At 39.9% G+C, this 23092-nt stretch overlaps 1 protein-coding gene across 2 annotated transcripts; it reads left to right on the forward strand.

Annotated features, from left to right (window-relative positions):
* Positions 1 to 13074: 13074 nt before the first annotated feature.
* On the forward strand, positions 13075 to 20106 carry TLDC2 (TBC/LysM-associated domain containing 2). Of its 2 annotated transcripts, XM_063297247.1 has the most exons (6): positions 13075 to 13234; positions 15354 to 15515; positions 16258 to 16410; positions 17146 to 17241; positions 18828 to 18901; positions 19839 to 20106. In XM_063297247.1, the coding sequence occupies exons 1-6, from the start codon at positions 13202 to 13204 to the stop codon at positions 19972 to 19974; spliced, it is 654 nt and encodes a 217-aa protein (XP_063153317.1). In that variant the 5' UTR covers positions 13075 to 13201; the 3' UTR covers positions 19975 to 20106. The 2 variants fall into 2 exon arrangements, with proteins under 2 accessions (XP_063153317.1, XP_063153316.1); XM_063297246.1 differs by lacking the exon at positions 17146 to 17241 and having other exon boundaries at positions 13096 to 13234.
* The last annotated feature ends 2986 nt before the right edge of the window (positions 20107 to 23092 follow it).

A 23092-nucleotide genomic window follows, 5' to 3' on the forward strand; every position in this document is an offset into this window, starting at 1 on the left:
GTAGTCCTGAGGGAGCTTCTTTGAAAGGTAAATCAAATCAGCTCACTCAGCACTCTGCCTTACCAACTGTTGCAGGCCCAGCCCTACCATTTGGCAGAGTGAGATGGCTACCTTAGGCTTCTGATTTAGGGCGTGCTAAATGGCTAGTAATTTCTATTACTATTAATTACTGTTGATTTCTGGGCACTTTCTGTCCCAGGTGCCTAAATACTTGGCCAGCCTTGAATATTATATAACTTGAGGGAAGGTGCCATCTAGGAAGGCCCCAGTGCTGGCTTCAAATTCTGGGAGGCCTTCAGCATGATGCATTCAATAAGTCCTCCTCCTCCTCCTCCTCCCTGTCAGCACTGCCCAATTACTCACTTTGCCCCTTGGGCTGAATCTACATGACCACCAAAAGGTAGCATTTAAGGCAGTCTTCCCCAGTCTGCTACTACCCAGATAAAGTATGTTAGGATGATGGGGTTTTCCCCACCTGTACCTAATCCTAGCACAAACATGCCCTGTCTTCATCTCATCCCCAGACCCAGAGTGAGAGCTGTTAAGTTGTCCCTAGCTATACCAATGGCAAACCAGTTCTTTCTCCCTGAAAACACTGAAACTGTCAAAGGGGAGCCTCAATGTGTATAAAATCTGTTAGACATTGTTATCCATTAACTTACAGAGAAATCAGATGACTGGCAGTGACTTCAAACGGACACAGCAAAGGCAGTCTAGGGACTGACAATAGAAATGGCAAATTTATACCAGAGGAGTATTCCGCCATACATCTGCCAAGGATGGATGTACAGCACATCAACAATCTTCAACTCTGCAATGGGAATAGGTGCTACAACTCTCAGAATTTCCAGTCATCATCTGAAGACTTGTTTGGGTATGATTTAAGGTGTGCCACAATTGGTACTGTAGACCTTTACAGCTTGTATGTTTAGAAAAGTAAGGAACAAGCAATGTCAGCAAGAAAAGTAACAAAGCTAAACTCTACAGACTTGCAGTGGCCCATTGTAAGTGTGCAAATGCAAGATTAGCTCTCTACACAAAAGGTCAATTTCACCAGGAACAAGAGCCTGGTTATTCCAGTTGTGTGTTTTAAATTACAATTATGCATTCTTCATGACTGTCCATTGACTGTTTCCAACACCTCTTTGTAAAGTTTGGGAGGTTACCTTCTGTGGCTCAATTTTGCCAACTCAGCTCCCTCTTCCACAGCAGTAGCATATTACCTACACAAATCATCATCAAGATCACAACAAAGATCCCATTGCATGCTGCAGGAGCAACAGTGAACAGCAAACTTACAGCAATCTTGCAGTTAATCTTCATAGCGATCTGTCAACAAAAGGGGGGCACCTGAGTATGGGGAGAGAGGGAGGAAGTTTAGCTGGCATTCTTGCTATGCTCCCTCTTGCTTCATCCTGTGCCCCTCTGCTAAGCCACCAACCTATAAACTGGTGGGGGGGAAGGGTTTGGACATGTATCTAACGCTCTCCCAGAATAACAGTAGATACATGTTTAGAACTAACCCAAGGGACAGTCCACTGTTGCAAAGCACTTCCACACCTATTACTTGGGCAATCCCAAAGATGGCAAAGGATATTTATTTTGCTTTCAATATTGTTATTAAATTATCAACACAGTATAATAGTTTCTGGTAGAGGAATAGTGCCAAGTCTTTGATTCCCAGCCTCATGTCACCCCACCATAGGATGATATTAAGAAGAGTGACTGTTATTTTTCCTGCCCACAAAGTGGAAGTGGGAACGCTGGTGAGAGGGGAAATGCAGTAACCAATCACTGTCCTTAACTTGCCTTACATTAAAACTGAATGAACAGCACTGCTGCTGGCTTTGTAACTGAAGGCTCCCATTTTATAAGATTCCCTTCTTCCCTGGTTGCCATTCCAATTTAGCCTAAGCAGTCTAGACAGGGCCCATTTAAGATGTCAAAACACTGATGTTCTAGGGCAATGGTTTACATCCTGAGTTTTAGGGATCACTGTGGTCCTTCATGCAGATGCCAAACTGGTTTTTTTTTTTTTAACAAATGGACAAAATCTCAAGAGATCATTGAGTCTCACAAGATTTTGGCTTTTTTCACCTAGACTTTTGCAAAATTTTAGGTGGTAACACTAAAATCTCAAAATATTTTAGACATTTTAATTAGGTATTTAACACAATTATTTTCGTTTTCTGGGAGAATCACATGGGTTACATTGCCTGCAGGCATCACTTTGTTCATCACCATCACCCAGCTTATTCAGTGGACCTCAAAATTAGTTGTTGAGATGTAGTGGTTGAGTTGTTGAGACACTGGTGGGAAACTATACTGTATCATAGAAGATGCAGATTATCTAGACCTTTTTCAGATAGAGTTCAGATGTCAACAAGGGTCAGAGATAACACTGGTATTCTAGTGGGTACCCTTTCTGAGAACTAGGCCAGAGAAGTGTCTCCTCTCCTGGTCATAATAGACCTCTCAGTGGCCTTCAGTACCATTGACCATAGCATCCTTCTGGACTCCCTGTGAAGGCTGGGCATTGGAGGCACTGTTCTCCTGTGGTTCTGCTTCTTTTTTAATGGGTAGTTCCAGTCAGTGCTTTTAAGGAAGGAAGGGTCAGACCAGTGGGTGTCCCTTTGTGGGATGCCCCAGGGTTCAATCTTGTCCTCATTACTTTTTAACATTTACATGAAACCACTAAGAAATATAATCCATCAATATGCTGATGATACCTAGCTTTACTGTACCACTCCAAGCCAAGGTGAAGATATCATTGATGTCTTGTCGTGGAGTCTAGAAGCTGTAAGAGTCTGGATCAAACAAAACAGTCTAAAGATGAACTGTAGCAAGATTCAGTAACTTTTGGGGCATCATGGTTTTCTGTTGGCCCCAGTATTGTCTCCTGAAGGGGAAGCACTACCCTTGAAGGAGCAGGGTTGCAACTTAGGGATCCTCCTGGATTCAAATGTACTGCTAGTCAATAGTCAGTGCAGCCTATTTGTCAATTGGTGGGGCCATATTACAACTGTGCAACAGGTGCTGCATTGGCTTTCAGTAGGCTTCTAGGTGAAATTCATATTGCTGACTTGGACCCATAAAAGCATGTATTGTATGGCTTGGCACCAGATAATGTCAGAACCTCATTCTTCAGCCGGAACCAATTAGTTCACCTTGCTTATCCTGGAAAAAGTGGTTAATAGGACCCCACTACTGTGAAATGAGGGGGCTGAAGCTCACAGGCACTGCTTCTGGGTAGCAGCACTTGCTGTTTGGAAGAGCCTCCCTGTTGAAATCTACAGCTTCTTTGATTTCTTCTCAGAAGATGCCAAAAACTGCACTCCTTTGAGTTTTTTAATTGCTATTAATTGATTATTATTTAAGCTCCTTATTACTTTTTCTTACATTATTCTTATTGTGAAATTTTTATCATTCGTTTACCATGGACTTTTTTTACCATGGTGGTAACCAACAGGATTATTGTGATATACAAGTGGATTTATTTATTATGTATTTATTTATTTTTTGAATTTCTATCACTGCCCATCTCCCCCCAAAAGGGGGACTCTGGGGGGTTTACAATAAAATCAGCAATTAGAACCATAAAAAATATACATTACAATATAAACAACTGATAAATAAGAATAAAATAGATACAAAATCCAAGAAGCGAAGATCTCATTCATTGGGGAGGGGTCTACGGTGCCAGCCACTCCCAGGAAGAACTATTGCCCTGCCCACACCAGGCAAGGTGGCAGAACCAGGTCTTCAAATTCTTCCGGAAGGCCGGGAGCGAAGGGGCCTGCCTCACCTCCAGGGGCAGAATGTTCCAAAGGGCGGGTGCCACTGAGAAAAGGCCCGCCTCCTGGAGCCCACCAAGTGGAATTCCCTTACTGGCGGGGTCCGTAGCATGCCCTCTCTGCATGCCTGGGTGGGACAGGTTGACATTATGGGGATGAGATGGTGCTTCAGGTAACTTGGCCCCATGCCATGTAGGGATTTAAAGGTGATAACCAACGCCTTGAATTGGACCCAGAAGCAAACCGGCACCCAGTGCAGCTCACGCAGCAGTGGTGTCACACATGCCGACTTGAGGGACCAATAACTGCCTGCACGACCAGTTGAAGCTTCCGGATACTCTTCAAGGGTAGCCCCATGTAGAGCGCATTGCAATAGTCTTTGTGGGAGATGACCAGGGCATGAGTGACTGTTCGGAGGGCATCTCGATCCAGGAATGGGCGTAACTGGCGCGCAACACGAAGTTGCACAAAGGCCCTTCTGCCCACGACTGCCACCTGCTCTTCAATTTAGTAATAATGAACATGAAAGATTGGGAACTGCTGCTCTAGAGGAACGCTGTTGGTCTGTTCAGAATGTGTGTTCACTTAGCTTTAAAGAAATTCAATAAATTCAGTACTGCTTTATGCCTCATAGTTACTCATATCAGAATTATACAACTCGTCTCGTTTCATGTCAGAAGTGCAGGAAATAGAAAGGAGGAGAGTATTAATTAAAAGTTAAAAAGTTAAAAACATTTAATAAAAATATATAATTTATATAATTCTAGCCCAATGCCAGGCCACATTGATGGCAGATGTGTTTCTGATTAATAAGTCACTCTGTGTGCATGTTGGTCCCAAAGGGCACTGTAAAAGATGGGTAGTTGTTTGAATATTGCCGCATTCGCAGCAAATATCCTCACCCTCAGGGAGAAACCCCCATTATACAACTGCCCTGGCTTGAGAATGCGATTTGAAACATCTTACTGCCTTTGCTGCCATCTAGTGAAAGTTTGAAAGATAGATCTACTCTGCTCATTCAGCTGAAGGATGCATTTACTGGTCTCAGGTGGTAGAATTAAAGGATTAAAGGTTTTTAGGGTAGAAAGGAAACATCACATTTGCAATGTTTTCCAAAAGGAGAGCACCTTGAATCACACCCAGACGCCAACTGGCAATCAATACAGCTCTCAAAGCATTTTGTACCAGCTGTAGCTTCCAAATGCTCTTCAAAGGCAGCCCGGTAGAAGGCGTTTTTTAGTAATCCAAGTGGGAGGTGATTTGGGCATAAGTGATTGTGAGAAGGGCCCACTGAATTCTCCTGATGTGGGCAATGGAGATCAATATTTATGGCCCCATCTGGTAAGATTTTCTCTTCTCTTCAAATGCCTTTAATTAGTTGTGCTCAATATTTTTGACTCTTTTCCAGTGCTTAGCATACAGTTACTTATGGAATAGAACAATGGGTATGTGTGAGTATGTATATGTATATGTATATATTTGTGGGTGCATGTCAGACAAGAGTTTGTGAAATCCTTATTTAGCACTTGAAGGGCATCAAATTTCCTACCCCTAGAAGAGCTTGAGGATTTTTAAAAGATGAAGCAGGTACCATCAAATCAAATCAAATCTTTATTGCGGTCATAGACCAGCATTAACAGGTACCATCAGTTTTATGTATACTTGCAAAGCTCTTCAAGGACTGTGGTCTGTACAAAGTATGGCAGACACACATTCTGTTTATAGTTCTGTATATTCTAAATATTTACACCTGGCACAAAGCAGAACAAATGATGCAACTAAAGCAAACACATGTAAATATGCTTTTTATATAGAGAGAAAAGTATTCTACTGCCTATTTGGAAACCATCAAGATGACAACTTAAAAAAAATCAGTACATCATTATTAAAATGAATAAAACATCATAAATTTTTAAAATGGAGTTATTGATTAAAAACAAGATTAAAACCTACAATTTAAAAAATAAATATAAAAGATTTCTTTAAACAGCCTTTTGAAAAGCAGAAAGAGTAGGGACAATTGTGGGGACTTGTGGGTAAAATAGGAGGAAGGAGGAGGATTAGGTATGTTCCCTGTCTTGAGTTATTCATAAAAATAATAAAGGCAGGATAAAAAAGTCTAAAAACAAAACAGAAAAAAAACCCCAATCTAGGAATGACAGAAGAGGGAGTGCTTGCTCATGTAACTACTGAAACCAGGTGGATCCTCAACTTGCAGGTCTTAATAACCAGGCAGATAAGTAGAAGAATTGATGCTGCCCAAACCTTTTATTACTTGATTTTTTCATAATTTACCAGTTTCTTGGCTTATAATTTGGGCTAACTTGATGCAAACTAGTCATATGGGGGCTAGCTGGCATGGCAATCAAGTGGATACATATCTGGCTCAAAAATCATACCTAAAGAGTTCATGCTAATGGTTTCTTATCAAACTGCAGTAAGGTATCAAGTGGTACCTGGGCCTTATAGTCTTTAACATTTTTATAATGGCTCAGATGGGGAGTGAATGGCTATCAAATTTTCAGGTAATGCAAAGTTTGGTGGGATGCCTAATATTGTAAAATATTCAAAAGTATTCTGAATAAACTAAAGAAAGTTATTTATAATTTATGAGTTATTTATAAAAATAATAAAGGCAGGATAGAAAATAAAATAAATAAATAAATAAGAGAGGAGGTGGCTTCTCCTTCATTGAATGTGTTCAAGCAGAGGCTAGGCAGACATCTAGGGGGGATGCTTTAATTTGGATTCTGGCACTGAGCAAGGAGTTGGACTTGACTAGCTAAATGGCCCCTTCCAGCTCTGTCTTCTATCTATTTGGCCTTCATATATTTATAGCCCAGTCTGTACCCATCAGAGCAATTAAAGAGAATCCCTGCTTTGTTTTGAACATGTCCTTGCAGTGTTTCTCTGGAATGCAGTTTTGTTTTGCAGAGGCGAGCAGTTGCTGCTGTCCCTCTGGATTCTTTCCCAACAGAATTCTCTGCTCACCTGCAGCTCCAGCAGGAGCAGTGGCTACATGTGGATCAGAAATAATAGCAGTTCCTGCTATTACTTAAGGTTTTACCCTTGAGTAAAACCACCACTGGGGCTTTTCAGGTGATCCAAGCTTCATGCTCTTTTTTCTGAAAGTTAATCTGTTCTTGTCATCTCTTCCCTCAAATAATCTTAGACCTTTGTGCCTCCATTGATGTCATTTACTCATGTGTTCTGATGTCACAATGCATCTGCATTTTGTTTTCATTGGAATCAAAGGCTGCCTGCTTCTGTGCCAGCTTTCTCCAACTTGGAGCCTTCCAGATAAACTGCACTACAGTTCCATCAATATGTGCCCCACAGTCAGTGCTTCCACAATGCTTGTGGAAGGTGCCAGGAAAGCTGCTCTGTGCTTTCCAACCAAAAAGTGGTCTCAGAGGATGTTAATGGACACCTGAGAGATTCCTGTCATTGGCTACTACCATGACAAGTACGAAGCTGCAGAAGGTAGTGATGGGGCAGATGATGAATTGTGGCCTTAAAGAATTCTGGGAGCATCAGTCCCACCACAGTTGCAAAGCACCAGGATGAGGAAGGTTACTTTGCAGTTGGGATGTTGACACCAGTGAGAAATGAAAACCTCTTGCCTATAGCAATGAATAGGAAGCTGAGTCAGTGAAAACATTGGCTCATCTAGCAAAATTTCTTCAAGACCTTGATCAGAGACTTCTACCAGGTCTGCTTCCATGAATTGCACCTTCCAGGGACATAGTAAACAAAAGATATGGGAGTCAACATGTTTTAGAGTCGTTAATTCCATAACCACAACAAGCCATATCAGTTATATTATGCTTATGTGTTCACTAATATTTTTCCAAAGGCTCAAGGAGAGTTACAACATATTTAAAACTAAAACAGAATAATAAACTGTAAAAGTGCATAAGTACACACAAACACAAGAACAGCAAGGGAAAATCTCCATTATCCTTCATATCTGGTCAACCAAATGTAGCGTGGAAAATCCTTTCCTACATATCAGTTACTCATTCCTATGAGTGATAGCTCTTCAATGTGTTGCTCCTATGTCTAAAAATAGTTGCAAATCTATGAATAAAATTACAACACTGTGAATCCAGGCTGTTAGTTATGCTTTAATTATTTTGACTTCAAGAAGGACTTAAATTACTCATGACCAACTTTCCCACTGATTTCAACAGTTATAGCTGTGGTAAAGCTACAGTGTAGACCAGAATCTTTTATAAAAAGCTCTTAACCTACTTTTTTAAACATAAGAATATATTTTTGCAAGAATAAGTTTCTACGTACTGTATAATCTCTGTGATTTTGTGTATCAGCTGGGTGTGTGTTAGATTTCCACCACTACCTGAGAATAAATACCCAGAAGAGTAGAAACTGCTGTGCTTCCCACTCTCTATTTCCACCTGTCTTTTTGTCTACTCACTCCATCTTTCTGCTGCATAGACAAGAATAAAGATTCCTCCCAGAGCTACAGACAGGGGTGAGTGGGAAGCAGATGGGGAGGAGAACAGGTGGAGATGTAAGGCAGAAGTCACACCAGCCATTGCCATTTAACAATTAGAGGCAGGGATTGTGTGGCTTTGATATTGTTTCTGCTAAAGTTTGAATACCCCTGATCTGTTACCAAACTGGCCAACAGGATTTCAACTGTATTAATCCCATTGAATCAACATGTTTTAATAACTTGCTTCTAGACTTTCTAAGTAAACATATAGATTGTCATCTGGGGACAAGTGAATAACTGACTACAGCTCCAGGGGATTGGTGAGGAGGAGGAAAAAATTGTGTCAGTTTTCAGCCTTATCGTCACTGGAGGTTTACAGGCAATACATGACTTGCAACATCATTGTTACAAATAGCAACACTTGCATCAACCTTACTATTGATCCCAAAATAATGGGATCAGACCAGAATGGCCAGGAGGCAAGCAGTCAGCCTGTTGACCCAGATGATGAATTGGACAGGACTAGATATAAATTCACAATCCATCTGAACTTCGCAAGATTCAGAAACAACTGCTCTCCAAAAAAGATCCCATAGTTGGTAAGGCTAATCCTGTCTTCAAGGATTCCTCAACATACCTGCATTAAATCAGCAAAGGAGACTGGCTTTTGAATGGGCTCTACAACACATGCTTACAAGACATTTCCCAAGGAAGCCTGTTTATCCTAATGTGAGTATCCTGCTAGTAAATAATTAAATGTATGGGCCTATGGTTTTAATAATTTTTTTATATTATGTAACTAGTTCTTTAAGTGGGACAGTAAAAGATGAAGGTGGGAACAAAATTAGATCTTTTGAAATTAAGTTGGTATAGGAGGAGGATGTGTTTAAGACACTGACTATCCTTTGTACAATTAGCCTGGGAGAAAAAAGCATGCTGTTAATTTAGAATAAATTCCAGTTCATACTTTACCTATTATCTAGCAGGACACTTTTCTGCATATGTACACAGAAGTATATTTATTTATTTTCTATCTCACCTTTATTATTTTTTATAAATAACTCAAGGCGGTGAACATACCTAATGCTCCTTCCTCCTCCTATTTTCCCCACAACAACAACCACCCTGTGAGGTGAGTTGGGCTGGGAGAGAGTCCAAGGTCACCCAGCCGGCTTTCATGCCTAAGGTGGAACTAGAACTCACAGACTCCTGGTTTCTAGCCCAGCACCTTAACCACTAGACCAAACTGGCTCTCATTAAATACTACTGCATTTAATGTGACTAATTTCCAGATGAGTATTATAGGACTAAATTGTCATCTTAGAATCAACTGAGCTTTCAGTATTGGGAGTTTCATTATAAATAAATAACATGAAGGGAAGCCCCCTAAATTAAATAAAGCAGCACAAACAACTAGAGAACTGTTTATTGTGCTATCATTCTTCAGATTGTATAGAAAACACAGATCTATAGTGGCTTCTTTATCACATCAATCTGCTGGGCAAATGGAAACAATCACAGATGCTACCAGTTTAAAATGAAGATTTGCAAGCCAAGAGACTGATGGTAGGAACACCTTGACTGAATGCATCATATTCCTAAGAGACTATGCATCTTGCATTTGACAGTGTCAGAGATAATATGTCAAGTTACTTAGAACATAAATTTTAAAATCCTGTTTAATATTTTTTTTAAATTAAACCTCTTAAAACATCACTGAATTCAATGCAAATTACATTGGATTAGAATGGATAAATACAAGTTTTCAGCCAATGAAGACACATACTCTCAGGTAAAAGAGCTGGTAAGTGTTAGACTTAATCTACTTACTAAGAAGGTGTCACATGTCACATTGTTTCTTTAACCTGACATTCCTCTTCCATATCCTGGCTGGGAATTACCTGGAATTATTGAGAGTTATCATATGGAAGTCATTAGGCTGCAGAAGACTGTTTTACAGGATTAGTACTCCATATGTGCCTTCAACATTCTGGGAAATGCTCCATTAAAAATGATGAGGTCTAGTTTGAGAGGAAGCGTGGCTTCATGGCTTGTTATAAGCTCTATGCACATAAAGACTTTTGTTTCCAACTCTCCTTTGTTGTACTGTCTACAAACTATGGTCAAGGTAACGCTTGACCTCGGGGTTAAATTCCAAAGCTCCAGGGCCACATCAAAATATTTTGCTGGTAGGGCCAAAGAACAAATCAGGTTGCCTGACATACACAGCTTTCTCCTTGCTGCTACCTCTCAGTAACTATCTGAGTGTGACTGCCACTCTTTATCTAATGGTACAACTGGCCCTGCTCGCAGCCCAGATGTCCCAACAGAAAGTGATAGATGATGGGGACAGTAACACAGAGACTTATAAGAACTGCACTGCTACTTTCAGAGAAAGTACAGTTATGCTTGAAGGCATTTTGGGATAGATTCACAGTTACCATGGAAGCCATGGAGTCCTCCATGACTGTAAGAACAGTGTAATACTGAACGTTGAGTTCCCCTGGTCTCAAAAGGCCTTGTCTTGACTCCACAAGACAGTGATTCCCATGACTCATAAAGCATAACAATTTGCATGTTTCCATGGTTTCCTTTGCAGGTCTCTTCTATAATAGCTGCTCATCTTTGAATTATCTAAGCTACATGCCCCCTGCTGTTAGGGGAGAAGACCACTCTGGAGTGCAGCCTACCAGATACTCCTAGGGTAAATACTAATATGAGACACAGCTTTTTTACCAGAGGATTTCTATCATAAGCAGAAAGCTTGTGAATCACTCAGAGAACTCTTTTTTCATGCCATTGTTCCCAGTTATTCCCAAGTGCCACCAACACTTCTCACACTCAACTTTCTTGCAAGAAGAACCACAATGGCTGATAAGTGTTAATCCAAAAGGCGTGGAGCGCATGCTGAGACAACCACTCAGGAAGCTGTGGTTCCTCTTGTGCTGGATTTCAGTAACCTTGTCCTTAAATTGTTCAGCGTTTATGCCACTCCTGTAGCTGCCACAATGAAGAAAAGCTTTTCAGATGCTATGTCTGCAGGACATAAACAGGAATAAGGCCGGGGTGGACCACACATGATAGCCCCCGTCCATGTTCATCAGGAGTTCTGAAGGGCTTCTGTTTATGTTGTTGAAAAAGAAATAGGCGCTTCCAACTGAAACATTTCCTATCATTGCTCTCATAGTGGCTTTTCTGTTGAATACTTTGTATGTAAAGTGAATGTTTTCTCAGGAGCTAAATGGCCATGCTACTTATGTTAATAGGACTGTGGACTTACTGGCATGAACCTGCCTATGTTGTGGCAACTCACATAGCACGAGGCCAGTCAGTTTAATTGGTTCTGGAATTGAGTGAGAGAAGCCAGGTGGTTATTGTCCATATAACTCTTGAGCCTATGTGCCACCAGCCCCTCCTCCCCAGCTCAATCTATTTCCCAGGGTTGTTAGGAGGATAGAAAATGCTAATATTGGATGCCTGGACATCTGATGAGATATAAATGTGAGAAATTATTAACCACCCAGAAGCCTGGTTCAAAACATGCTTATTCCAAAAGATACATCCTACTAAATTCAATAGGCTTGGAATGGCAGCAGTTAGAATGCTAAATTGTAGGGTAATATGGTGGCTGCTACTAATAATGCAGCCAATATTATGCCCCACTTCTAAGATTGTAAAGAAGCATAGGTACAAACTAAGCATAAGATGGCAGTTCACGGCATGAACAGTTACATTTCCTTCACCAGTCTAATTTCTATGGAGAATGCTTTATGCCATAGGATTTTCTACAGGATGTAAAGTCAGGTCTCTGCCTCTCTGCTGCTTCTCCAGCCTAAATACACATTGACTTCCTGCTAGGCACAGGGCTCACTCTCCCCCTCATTTCTGACAGATGGCAAGGAGAAGGCGAGAAATGGGTCTTTTTTACCCATCATCGGTATGTTTGCTTAAGTCACTGAAGCTCAGTCACAACTATTGGCTGCCCATTGGACAGGACTTAAGAGGTATTGGATCAGAACATCCACATCATTAACACAAGTTTCAGTAATCTTAGATGCAAAAGGAACAGAATGGATGTAGGTTTTGGGATCATCTTGACCAGTCTTCTAACAATGGATTAAAAAGATCTGCTGGCAGCAAATTCTTATGCCACGTATATTACTGCCAAGAGCTCTGTGGAAAGACTAACCCTAGCCTCAGCAAAACTCAGTGTTGATTGGTTTTGGAGGCTGTAAGAAGTTTAGGGAGAGGACAGGAACCCAGTGAGAAAGGATAAGGGTTGTTCTTACATTCTAGAAATTGTAATTTGGTCAAACTTTTTAGGGGGGTGGAGAGATATTTCATTTTATTTTATTTTATTTAAAAAAAAAGTTGGAAGAGGTACCTTTGGTCAAGTTATACATTTTAGAAAAGTTTGACCAGATATATTTTTTCTCCTGATTTTAAATATTTCTGATCCACTGATCCCTACTGTTGAGTTTCTACACTTCCAAATACTTTTCTGCAAGATTCCCTGCTCACTTTTCCTTTGAAAAATCAACCTGGGAACTGTTTTGACTGGTAGAGGTTTTATTATTTTATTTATTATTTAAATTTATATCACCGCCCATCTCCCCCAACGGGGGACTCTTTTCCGTTTTGTAGTTCATCCCACCTATACCGGCAGTTCTGGCCAATTGATCTTCTTCCACCCTCTTGTAAAACTGTAGATTGGAAGGAAAAAACTGAAAAGGTTCTGAAGAGATTTGTTTTGTAGTACTATTTTAGGTGGCAGCAGCTGCAAAGCAGTAAGATTAGCTCCTTGAGAGAAAGGATAAAGTACACAGTGTTTACAGCGGAGTGTTCTCCACAGGCTACTGTCAGACACCTGCTCTCCACAAACACCCTGCCTCCCTGCCAGGAAGAAACACTCCTGTCCAGGGCCCTGGTTTGGACAATCACAGAAAGAATGAAAACTCCACGCTGCCGTTACATTCTTCTGGTATGTATTTGTGTGCATGCTTTTAGGGTACAAATGGAAAAGAGAAGAGCAGAGAGTAAAACTTCCACCCACCCCAATGGCACTAGCAGTCCTCCCATCATTTGCTTCTTTCCCACACCAGATAATATTGCCACTCTGCATGATGATGGCTACACCCACACAATATAAGTCCTAATGGAAAAAAGGGGGGAAAGCCCAAGGTCAAGCGGTAGTTTTGTTTTGGAGGTTCTCTTTGCTAAAAGGCATTGCAGAATCAACTAAGGCTAGAACTTAAGGCTTAGTAAACAGTAGCTGAATGCAAAGAATTAACTGTTGGACAAATTAATTCTGTGTTATGTAGTCAGTTACGACTCTGGGCATAAGAAGCTACTATATGTTAAGTCATATAAGCTATAATTAAGAGCTTTCGAGGTGTCTTGGATTTTGGCTTCAAAATACATCCCCAGTTCTTATTCTGGTTGGGGGATTATGGCAAATGAAATCTAACATATCTGTGCAGAATTTAGCACTGTGGATAAATTATGAAAATATTTAAAATTTATGGGCAATTCCTGATGAAATCACATTGTGTTGAGGCTGAAACTGGCTGGAACTTTAGTATCTTCTTCTTCCCCAAATCTGGAAAAAATATGTGCAAAAAAAAAGCACCAATATCAACTTTTCTTTGTGCAGAGTTCAGAATTTTGATTCCCCCTTTTCCCACTGTTTTAACTACAGAATAACATGTCCTTTATTGTTGATGTTCAGATTATGTCATTGATAGTAAAAATGACACGAATAAGAGAGAAATAATAGGCGGCTGGGGGATGACCAAAACAGCTCGGTAAGGAATGAGCATGTTTGTGAACTATAGGAAGCTGATGGGGGTGGGAGTGTTGTTAGAGACACCCAGAAAACTGGGGGATGGAGTATGTGGGATCACATAACAGAGTTTGTACAAGTTTTCTTTATCATTATTTCCCATAAGACAAACTATATTTTATATCAAATATTAACTCAGTCTTGCTATATCATAGAACACTTAAATAATACATTCAGGAAGTAGTTGTTACTCTATTCATTCAACAAGGAAAAAGAATAACTGGGGTTTTTGTTCCATGCAGAAAGAACTACTGTATGTCCAGTGCCAATTCATGACTGACTGCTGTATATGATGATACCTTTGACACACACATGTGTCAATCCAGTACAGTATAGAGACCAATTGGCCTTTGGGACATTCAGCAGGAAAATGAGATAAGAATTTCAGAAGGAGAGGTAATAGAGTTAGATATTAACACTCTGTAGGAGGAGTGTTATAATAAATTATCTTCCAATGTCAAGTACAAAAGTCCTGGTCTGCCCTGCCAATGGGGATCAACCACATGAGAAGGGAAAAATAAGCTAAACCTGGTGAGTAGGTCCAAGCTGCCTTCAGGCTGTGCAAAACCCCATACAGACACTGGAGTGAGATCATGACATCTTTTGCTGGTGCATGACTGGGTTCTGGCTTACAAAAGAAAGTCTGGAGCCCAACAGCTTTGGGTCTGAGTGGTTGACCCCAGCTTTTCAGCTGCGGTACAGTCCTTGCATACACATCATTTACACACAAACCTTAATAACATTTGAAATGACTCCCAGATAAACTGCGTGTTTCTAAGGTCAGGAAAAGGTCTTAGTCATCCTGTGCAGAAATATCATTGCAATAGTGAATAGATGGGAGGGGGGAATGAATATTCAATAGCTATTACTGCAAATCTTTTCAATCCTCAATAATTCACAGTGCAATGAGAATTTTAGGCTTTGAAAACATTCAGGCCACAGAAATAGATCCTTTTGAAAGATGCATTAATGTGATGTTACGTGAATCATAATCAACCCCTCCTTCCTTCTTGGGAGACTATTAAAGACTTATTGGAACAAAGGACAACTCATTGAACTGAGGTTCCCAATAATGTTTAAAATTGCTTGTTCTGGACAAATTATTCATTTCAGTAACTTCATGTACATGTCATTGCCTTATTAGAATTATTTTTGTAATGATAGGCTGGGATATCCAACTACTTAATGGGAGATGTTCTATAGGCCAAGTAGGAAATGTGAATACTCACCTTATTTAACAATGTGTGTTTTTTGCCAGCCCAACCTGGGTGATGAAACTTTGTCTCTAGAGCCTGAACAGGAAGCTGATGGACTAGACTCAGTCAGGACAAATGCAGATGTTCCATCTCTAGTTGCAGAATTGAATGAGCCTGTATTGAATGCTCAAAGCAGCATCTTGCACACAAAAGAAATCCAACAGGTGAATACATTTTCTCTGTATACTTTGGGGTTTTACACTTTTCATGGGAATAGCTGGATATTACAGCTTAGCCTCTTTGCCATAGTTCCTGGGAATCACATAGAAGAAAACCCATTTCCTCCAGACAATGCATTCGCTGATGCAACTTGTATTGACAGTTTAACTGGGTTCAAACATCGTGCTAAGCCATAATGTAGCTTGTTTGCAGCATGTTGTATGACTCCAGCCATTGTAGTCTGTAAACCATTGTTTATGAGTTAAAGTGTTAATGGTTTAGAGTGTACCCCTTCGATTGGGATTTATTCAATAAACTTTGGGTAAACAGTGACTTAGCATGATGTGCAAATCTAACCATTTTGTTCTCTAATAAGCAGATAGGCAAGTTTCTGGCAGGACTGAAGTAGTTTCTGCCAAAGATTTAATATTCACTTCTGCTTAGGCAGCATCCAAAAGCTGGTTGAGGAAATGAACAGGACTAATGACTGGGGTTATATACCATATGGGACCTAAAGGCAGAATGTGGTAGGCTTCTGTTAGAGGCTTCAAAGTCAGCTTTCCCCAACCTGGTGCCCCCCACAAGTTTTCAGCTGTGTGTTCCATAATTCCCAGCCTGCAAAGATCATACTGGTTTTAGTCCAACATATCCAAAGATGAACAAGCTGAGAAAAGTTAATCAAAGGAAAAGATACCTTGTTACAGGGCAAGATAAAAAAATTGATCTTGTTTATATGGTCCCTCTTAGCTAACTCCACATCTCCCTCTGCGAGTGGCTGGCTATCCCTGGAACCTTGTCTACTGTACAGCAAGGGATGGATTTAGTCTGAAGACCATGTATAGAAGCATGAGCAACTTGGCCTCTCCTGTGTTATTGGTTATCAGGGATACTGATGGGCAGGTAACCCCAGATAGGCCTAAATCACAACTGTTACATATGTAAGACTGATGATATGGGAAAGAAGAATGCTAATTAACTGTGTTTAGCTCAACTTTAAATGAATATGCAATTATTCTCCTCCATTCACAGCATTAAGAAGGAGCCAACAAAATTCAGTATATCCTCCTGATCCATTAGAAAGGGTTTGGAATGGGGGAGATGCAACTGAAAGGGGAAGATCCACTTTAATATTGGATATAATCAGCTCATTATGTGTAGGTTGGAGGTAATCCTGATGGATCAAGATTTGTAATAGGTACCTGGCTTCACCACCCAAGACATAATCTGCCCCCTGAACCACTGTTTTAACAGATTGGTGGGAAGCTGGGTTTTAGTTTAAAATAATAAGAGTCCACCGTTCTAAAATCTGTTCATGTTTGTGCTAAACAAATTGTCCTTGTCCTATTACTGTGTAAATCTCTGATTGAAATCCTAGGCCATTTGGTAGCACACAGTGGGTGCTATAGAATTTTAATAATACAAAAGATTTAAAATGGAAAGAAGGCTTAGCAACAGAATTCAGTAATCTGAATTGATTTGGTTTTTAGCATGTTAAATAAATATAGTCAATTTTTATTTATTCAATAAACTAGGCTAAGCAGACCATGGCTTACCATGATGTGTATAATATGCAAAAAGATAGGCATGGTTAACCTCCTGTAACTTGAAACATATTCCCCTCTGCCTCTTTTTCAGATATTTGGGGCTTTTTCTTCTACAGCTATCCATGTGAGCAGTTGTTTTTATGGCAATGGAGAAACTTTTCTGTTCTCCTTCACTCCACAACTCAAGGTGATTGAAATCCCATGTTAATCCCTATGTTGACTGAGTTACTTCCATATTTATAACTTCAGAAATGAATTCAAACTTTGCCAGTCAATAAATTGCTATGGCTACAAAGGGCACACTTGAAAAGATTCTGTGATATTGATGGGTTCCAGAATGTAACTTGGCAAGAACTGTTTTAATGTGAACACTGAAAATGTTTTTGATAGATTAGAGCAGTCTTTCTCAACCTTTTGACCCTGGAGGAACCCTTGAAATATTTTTTCAGGCCGCAGGGAACCCCTGCACATTCAGGTTCAAATATAGGTTGGAAGTTACAAAATTATTATCTTTGTTTTATGTGTAGACCTGTATATGTGCATTAACAGTGTTCTTAAACTAAAAAAAAAAAGAATGAAACTTACCTCTTTAATGTGAAGTTGCCCGAATTTGAAATAATTTTTAAAATAAATATTAAATCATATTTAAAATAAATAGATTTCCCAGGGAACCCCTAGTGACCTCTCAAGGAACCTTAGGGTTCCACAGAACCCTGGTTGAGAAACCCTGAATTAAGAGAATGGGCTGGGGGAAAAAAGAATGAAATTGAACAGAGAACATGTGAATTTCTTCACTGATGAAACAGAAAGTATATGGAAATGTATGGGATGGAGTATATCTAGTTTGGTGATAGTCATTGTGAAAAGCATGTTGGAAAAACAATTGGAATAATAGTGCAGACTAAATGTGAGTCAGTAGTTTGATATAATGGAAAAAAGACAAATGCAATTTTAGGCTGCATCAATATAAATATTGTTTCCAAATCCCAGAAAAAAATAATAGTTCCACTTTATTCTGTGTGGTTCAGGCCCTACTTTGGGTATTGTGTCTGTTTCTGGCACCACACTTTAAGAAAGATGCAGACAAACTGAAACAGATTTAGAGAAGGCCAACAAGGATGAGAACTACCTCTTGTGAAGAAAGACTGGAAGAACTAGGAATATTTAGCCTTGAGAAAAGAGTATTAAAGGAGGATACAACAGTACTCTTCAACAACCTGAAAAGATGTCACCCAGAAGGTTAAAATGAATGGAAAATATGGAATAATAAAATTTAAGTTATAGAAAGACAGATTTCAGTGAAATGTTAGAAAAAGTTCCCTAACAGTAAAAGGAGTTTGACAGTGGAACCATTTCCCCAAAGAGATGGTAGGCTCTTCCTCCTTGGATATCTTCAGATGAAGGCTAGACAGTCATCTGTTGGGAGGATTCATGAATATGGATTCATGTACTGAGCAGTGAATTGCACCAGGTACCTTAAATCAGTATTTCTCAACCTCAGCAACTTTAAGAAGTGTAGACTTCAACTCTCAGAATTCCCCAGCCAGTGTGCTACCTCCCCCTCTATGATGCTGTTCTTCTATACATTGTCTACACCCTCATGGTCATGAACTGATGGAAATACAGTTAGATATGATCTATTAAATCACAATATGAACAGGTTCAAGCAATCACTGGAAAACAATATGAGTGGTTTTTTGTTGTACAGGAAGCAACTTGAACAGTTTTATTCTCAAACTGCTTTGAGTATACTTTTGACTCCTTCTTTGCCAGGTATTTAAATGGACAGGCAAAAATACCTTCTTCATGAAAGGAGATGCAGACTCTTTGGCCATTGGTGGAGGCAGGTATGTAGCTTTGAAAGATGGCTGGGTTGTAAGGAAATTAACTTGTCAGTACAGTATGCCTGCTGCCTGAGGAGAATGTCATTATCTCTTTTGCATGGCTAAAGATCATGACTTGGAAAAGCATTTCCCCAGTTTTTTCCTCATCAAATCTACCATTAGCAGCAACAGTACATGTTAGTTTATTATCATATTTGTGATATTCATAGATTATAAATGACATTATTGTCATTGCTGCGGTGAGACAGGTAAGATTCTTTAAAAACTACAGTTGATCTAGAACAATGAAATTGCCCTGAAAACGTGGATGTCTAATATTTTTTCTTACTTGATGCGAGTCATCACTACCATCCCCTCACTTACTTCTTTGTCCTATTATATCATGCTGAATATGTCATTCTATCCCTTATTCCTCTCTTCACAATTGTTATTTCAATGACATAATGCCAGCTGTTGAGTTTTCATGCATGTCATTTGATTGGACATTGAAATAATTGCCAAGCTGTGAATATTAATACTTGCCCAAGTTCCCTGCTAGGGCATCTTCTCTTCCACAGTGGTCCTTTTCAGTTATCATGCACTAGCAAGTGTTGGAAGAATGCCAAGAGATGCAGCTGAGAATATCTCCAAATATCAAGGGTTCCCAGGAGTATGAAAGGATTATACATTTTATTTTCTTAATAGTAATATTAAAGTGATAGGTATGTCATAATCCTAGCAGAGCAAAGGGAGATCTTGGAATAAAAAGCAAAAAATTATTTAATGCAGCCTCCACCACAAGGTAGCACCATCCAGCAGCCCAACTTAAAGAACAAATGCACAGCCTATAGACTAAATTTCTCCTGTTAATCAAGCAAATGAGTCATTGTCACTGTACCCTTGATTAGGTTTTGTACTATGGAAAAGTTATCCTATGTGCTATCTCTTGCCTTGTATGCAGTGGTAAATTTGGACTCTGGCTAGATGGAGACCTGAACCATGGAGGAAGCCACCCCTGTGAAACCTTCAATAATGAGACATTATCACCCAAAGAGGAATTCCTCATCCAAGACTTGGAAGTTTGGACACTCTCTTAATTGGAAGACTGAGAGAAAAATCAGGCATATCTGTACATGAACTTTCCAAGCACCAGGGAACGGGATTTGGCCAGTAGTCCTGCAGTAGTTTCTCAAATCTCCCTCAAATGAGGATAAACCTGTTGTGGATTCCCTGTCTCTATAGATTGGCCAGAAAGAAAGCAATGCTGGAGAATCCTACCAATTTTCTCATATTTCTATCCCATATTTAGCAGCCTCTTCTCAAATTAGCTGCATCTAAAAGTGGTTTGTCCTTTGGATGTATCCAGGTCAGTGGTAGACTTCTGCAGTGTTAGATAGGAAGTGATGCCTGGGTAGCAATCCTGTTAGAAATTGGTAAGCAATAAACATATTTGCCACTATTGCTTGCTAGGGAAGTAACATAAACAGACTTTTTTTTTTTTTACTTTAATATATATATGCTCATCTATGGATCAAACTATTGTCATAACACAAGCAAACCTATTGCTCTCAGGTCTCACCTAAGACATTTTTATTTGCTTGTAGAATATCAAGTAAGTAAGGAAGGAGGAATTTCCTGACAGAGAGTTATTAAGCAGTGGAACAAGCTGCCTCCTGGAGTTGTGAGTGCTCCATCACTGGAGGATTTCAAGCAAAGGTTGGACAGTCATTTGTCTGGGACGGTCTGAGGATCCTGGTCCTGAACAGCAGGTTGGACTAGAAGACCTCCAAGGTCCCTTCCAACCCTATGATTCTATACTTCTGCTTTATGCTTTAAAATGTGAAACCTCTGAAGAGACTTTCATGGGAATTATTATGACTTAACTGTGATACTTAGGAAAAGTTGAGTATTTACATCACAACACATTTTCTATTGTTTTTGCTTACAATAGAAATACAAATAGCTTCTACAGAGCCACATTTCTCTGAACTTGTTAGGCCTACATACATTCACTCTGTATTTTAGAAGACATCCAACATCTTTTTTTAACAGATAAAACACACCCACACCTTTCTTTATAATGGAATACTACAGTCAGTTTTTCAACAGTAGGTCACCTTTTGAGTTGAACTTTACTCTGATGACATAACATGGACAGGTCCATTCAGTTTCCATGGCTTCATACGTATGAAAGTACTTTGCTGTTGGCTTCTCACAGGCGGCTATTGTTTTTTTACATCACAGGATCCAGTGTTGTTTCTTCTTCTTGCCAGCTAAAGCAGCTTTCTAAATTATAGTTCTTCTTTAAAGCAATGCATTTGTTCACTTAGGCTTTATGTCAGACTTTTTAGTCTTCCCCCTTCTGTTATGGAAAGCTGAATTTTATTAGCACTGTATTTACAGTATTTTAAAGCAGATGAAATTGTGCAGCATAGATGTGCTCCTGACTAGAAACTGTCTCCTATTTCCTGCTTTCTAAACTGAACTCTATCAAAAAGCTAGAAATATATTTAGCTTGACAGAAAATAATATGAAATATGGAATATGGAAAGGGCCTGGGATACAGGAGATGCTCAAGAGATCCTAATGGCAAACCAAGTCAAGAATGGTCTTCTCAGACTAAAATTGGGTGAAATAGCTAGTACTCTGGTAGACAGAAACATAATTCACAATGTTATTGAGAGGTTCAAGTAGGCTAAAAAAACATTAAAAGGAAATCTAAGAGACACATGTGAATTTCTTCACTAAAAGGTAAAAACCAAATGCAAAGATAAAGGGGCATACTTCGGTTAAAAAGATTTTGTACCTCAGCAGTACAATGTGATTGGAAGAAAGGAAAATTTGTTTTTAGGCATATGATGTGTATTCTATAGTCTAGAATGTACATCATATGCCTAAAAAACTGAATTTACCTTTAAGACTCCAGGCTAGTAACCAGGAGACTGTGAGTTCTAGTCCCGCCTTTGGCATGAAAGCCGGCTGGGTGGCTTTGGCATGAAAACCGGTCACTCTCAGCCCACGATGTCATGCTCAGGTGACAAGCCCATCAGTCAATCCTGTTGCAACCAACAAATCAACATTTGGTTGATCTGAAAAAAGTGGACTCTGGGAAAAACACTAGGAAGAAAAAAAAAGTGTATTCTATAGTCTGCTGCATCCATGGGGGGCATAAAGAAAAAAGCAGTGTTGTGCCATAAGCCATGCAACTTCTGTATATGCATTGTGCTTCTGCACCCAGGTATAGGGTTACCAGATACCTGAACAGGCAAAGGCAGACATAGTTTATTATTTGTACTTACATTCACTGGAGAGGAGGGGATTACAAGTGAGTAAACAGGCACACGTGGGGAATATGTACTGAGAGGAATGTGCTAGCATCAACTATTTGCCTAGTGTGTTTGTGGCTGTGAGCCAGGAGTTGGTCAGGAGGCAAAAGCTTTCAGCCTGTTACTCACAAAGGTCTTGTCAATTTCAGGCAGTGGCCAAGTGGAAGGGTCCTAATCAACTAATTAAGGTCACAGAGCTGAGTTTTTAACTTGTGGTTAGCACTTATTAGGGACAGGCTGTGCTGTGGAGGAAAGCTGTTCAGTTAGATACACAAAAAAGGGGACAAAATTTGATAGTAAGGCTATGCTTGCTGGATGGAGGACATGACAAAAAGGAGATGTCATCCTCCTAATCCTTTTTAACTAATCCGTTTTAACTAATGTGTCCTCCTCCTTTTGCTGGATGTCTGGTAACCCACTCAGGATCTGGAAAATGCTTCCATTGAATCAAGTACTGTAAAGATTTGCGAAAAAAATGAGAGTCCAGAACTTCAAAATGCTGATGGTCATCGATCATGATGGGTGGAGGGGTTGCTGCAGGCTGGTGCCACTTAGAACCTTCTGGTGCAGGTTTAAGCAAGCTGCAATGAAAAACAGGGTGAAGCCTTTTGAGGGTGGGGGGGAATTGCAATTGAACAGTCACAGGATTAATAATTTTTGTGATGGGGAAATGTCAAACAAACTTGGGGGCAAGCTTCTTTGAGGGTTGTTGGGAGCGTAAAAATTTGGTAGAGAGATAAACAAGATCGCCCACTTTAAATTTCCACTCTGGGCACCTGTGATGGTCAGCAAACTTTTTCTGAGTTTCATGGGTGTGATCTAACACCTGGCGGATGACTGGCCAGTTAGTGGCAATCTATGCAGCCCAGTTGACTACTGAGGAATCAGG

The sequence above is a fragment of the Candoia aspera genome, chromosome 3, assembly GCF_035149785.1.
Source record: "Candoia aspera isolate rCanAsp1 chromosome 3, rCanAsp1.hap2, whole genome shotgun sequence".
Taxonomy (NCBI): domain Eukaryota; kingdom Metazoa; phylum Chordata; class Lepidosauria; order Squamata; family Boidae; genus Candoia; species Candoia aspera.